Source organism: Octopus bimaculoides, chromosome 29 (genome assembly GCF_001194135.2).
Source record: "Octopus bimaculoides isolate UCB-OBI-ISO-001 chromosome 29, ASM119413v2, whole genome shotgun sequence".
In the NCBI taxonomy this organism is placed as follows: domain Eukaryota; kingdom Metazoa; phylum Mollusca; class Cephalopoda; order Octopoda; family Octopodidae; genus Octopus; species Octopus bimaculoides.
This window is the reverse complement of record NC_069009.1, coordinates 4074675-4077567: the sequence shown is the minus strand read 5'-3', so window position 1 is coordinate 4077567 and position 2893 is coordinate 4074675. Positions and strand designations below refer to the sequence as shown.

Sequence of the window (2893 nt, the reverse complement as noted above, 5' to 3'; positions counted from 1 at the left end):
ATATATATATATATATATATATATATATATATACAAAGAGGGAGAGAGAGATTGAGAGGGAAGCAGAGAGAGTGGTATACATATATATGTACAAATTATGAGGGCTGATACGCACCAATACATACTCAAATTCCCGTGATGTTACATTAATCCACACTTACACACGACAGTTCCCCTGAACTATCACGTTCTCATACATCCCATGTGTAAGAAATTGGCACATACTCACACACTCAGATTCACAACCAATAAAACGCATCTTTGGAAAGACGGGGTGAGGAAGCAGAAAATGAAGGATGGGAAGGTATTACAGATTTAGAAATACATCGTGAACGAAATACTATAAAAAAATAATGATTCAACTTACAGATGTCTCAAACTGGAAAGATTACGGAAGGTGTCTGCTTCGATTTCCTTGATTTTATTAGAACTTAAATATCTGAAACATAAAATTGAGTTAAGAAGGAATTGTATAGAATATATCTGTGACAGAATGTTGGCTAAACAATTCGATAGTGGAAGGAATGGAAAGTAGAACACATGGCTGATAATTATCACTGCTATTTACACGCGCGTGCACACACACAAACAAGAATATATGTATATATATAATCAGAGAGAGAGAGAAAGAAAGAGAGAGAGAGAGAGAAGGGGAGAGGGTCAGATAGATAGAGAGAGAGGCACACAAATATATATATAAATTATAAGTGCTGATACACACACAAATATACTCATATCCACATGAATGCCCAGTGATCCGCACTCAGAAATAGGCACACACTCACACACACACAGATTCATAACCAGTAAAACACATCTTTGGAAAGACAGGTAAGGGAGCTTAAAAAGAAGGATGAGAAGGTATCACAGATTTAGAAATATATCATCAATAAAATACTATCAAAGAAGACTGATTCAACTTACAGTTCTCTTAAATTGAACAGATTTCGGAATGTGTCTGATTTGATTTCCATGATACCATTAGTCCTCAAATATCTGGAACATAAAATTGAGTTCAGATGAAATTGTACAGAATATATTTGTGACAGAATTTTTACTAAACATTCATGAACACTAACACACGTTTTGGACAGAGACAGTTTCTATACATACACTGAGACATACACATAAATGGTTCCACACGCTAAATGGTTCCACTGAAGTATCCCATTCTCATATAGCTTATGTGTATGAAATGGACACACACTCACGCACACAGATTCACAACCAATAAAACTCATTTTTGGAAAGACGGCTGAGGTAACTTAAGATGAAGGATGAAAATATATTACAGTTTAAAAAATACACCTTCAATGAAATACAATAAAAAAGACTGATTTAACTTACAGATGTGTCAAACTGGACAGATTTCGGAAGGTGTCGGCTTTGATTTCCGTGATATTATTATCACTCAAATCTCTGGAACATAAAATTGAGTTAAGAAGGAATTGTATAGACCATATTTGTGAGGAATGGAGACTCTCTCACATTCACAGGCTTTGATCAGAGACAGATTTTACACGATCTCATACATGCCATATCCAAGAAATGGGCACACACTGACACACAGAGATTCACAAAGACGGGTGAGGGAGCATAAACTAACGATGAGAAGATATTACAGATTTAGAAATATATTTGTTAACGAAATACTATAAAAGAAGAATGATTCAACTTACATAAATGTTAAACTGGTCACATTTCGGAAGGTGTCTGCCTTGATTTCCTGGATTTTATTAGAACTCAAAGATCTGAAACATAAAATTGAGTTAAAAAGGATTTGTATAGAATATATTTGTGACAAAATTTCGGCTAAACAATTCTATCATGGAAGAGATGGGACAAAATTTCGGCTAAACAATTCTATGATGGAAGGGATGGAAAATAGATCACGTTGATGGTTAATTCAATGAAGAAGATGGCGAAGATGATGACGTTGATGACGATGATGTTTATGACGATGATGATGTTGATGACGATGATGTTGATAAGGTTGAGTAGGATAATAAAATAATGGTGGTAGAGTTGGTAGCGAACGTTGTGGTGGTGGTGGTGGTGGTAGTGATGAATATGATGATGAGACAGAGAAGAATATATGCTGGCAGTGCTGATGACGATGATGTTATGATGCTGTTGTTGTGGCTGATGTTGTTAATGTTGATTATTCTGATGATAATGGGGATTAGCGTGTCTATGGTGATGCTGAATATGATATTGATTGTGATAATGTTGGTGGGGATGTTACTGTTGGAGATGATGATAAAAGTGTTGAAGTTTCTGCATCTGATGATGGTATTTTGTGGTAATGTATGATGTTAATGACGAAGCAGACGATGATGAACTTGACGATGTTCATGATTGAGAAATTTAACAAAGAAAATGAGAAGGAAAGTAGGAAAATGAGAAGGAAAGTAGGAAAATGAGAAGGAAAGTAGGAAAATGAGAAGGAAAGTAGGAAAATGAGAAGGAAAGTATATACAAAGAAAGAGAGAGAAAAATTGAGAGAGAGGCTGAGAGAGTAGTACATGTATATCTACAAATTATGGGGGCTGCTCTACACACAAAGATACTCATAGCTCCTTATTTCTTTACTACCCACAAGGAGCTACACACAGAGCGGACAAAGAAGGACAAATGGATTAATTCGATTATATTGACCCCAGTATGTAACTGGTACTTATTTAATCGACCCCGAAAGGATGAAAGGCAAAGTTGACCTCGGCGGAATTTGAACTCAGAACGTAGCGGCAGACGAATTACCTATTTCTTTATTGCCCACAAGGGGCTAAACATAGAGGGGACAAACAAGGACAGACAAACGGATTAAGTCGATTACATCGACCCCAGTACGTAACTGGTACTTATTTAATCGACCCTGAAAGGATGAAAGGCG

General features: G+C 36.1%; 1 protein-coding gene across 1 annotated transcript in view; it reads right to left on the bottom strand.

Moving 5' to 3' along the window:
* Window positions 1-323: 323 nt before the first annotated feature.
* Window positions 324-2893, bottom strand: part of LOC128251218 (leucine-rich repeat-containing protein 70-like) — a 6876-nt gene continuing 4306 nt past the window's right edge. The window contains exons 5-8 of the mRNA XM_052977842.1: window positions 1680-1751; window positions 1348-1419; window positions 925-996; window positions 324-439 (exon numbers count right to left, since the gene is read on the bottom strand). Coding sequence (XP_052833802.1) covers window positions 364-439; window positions 925-996; window positions 1348-1419; window positions 1680-1751 — 292 coding nt within the window. The 3' untranslated portion in view covers window positions 324-363. The remainder of the gene's footprint in view (window positions 440-924; window positions 997-1347; window positions 1420-1679; window positions 1752-2893) is intronic.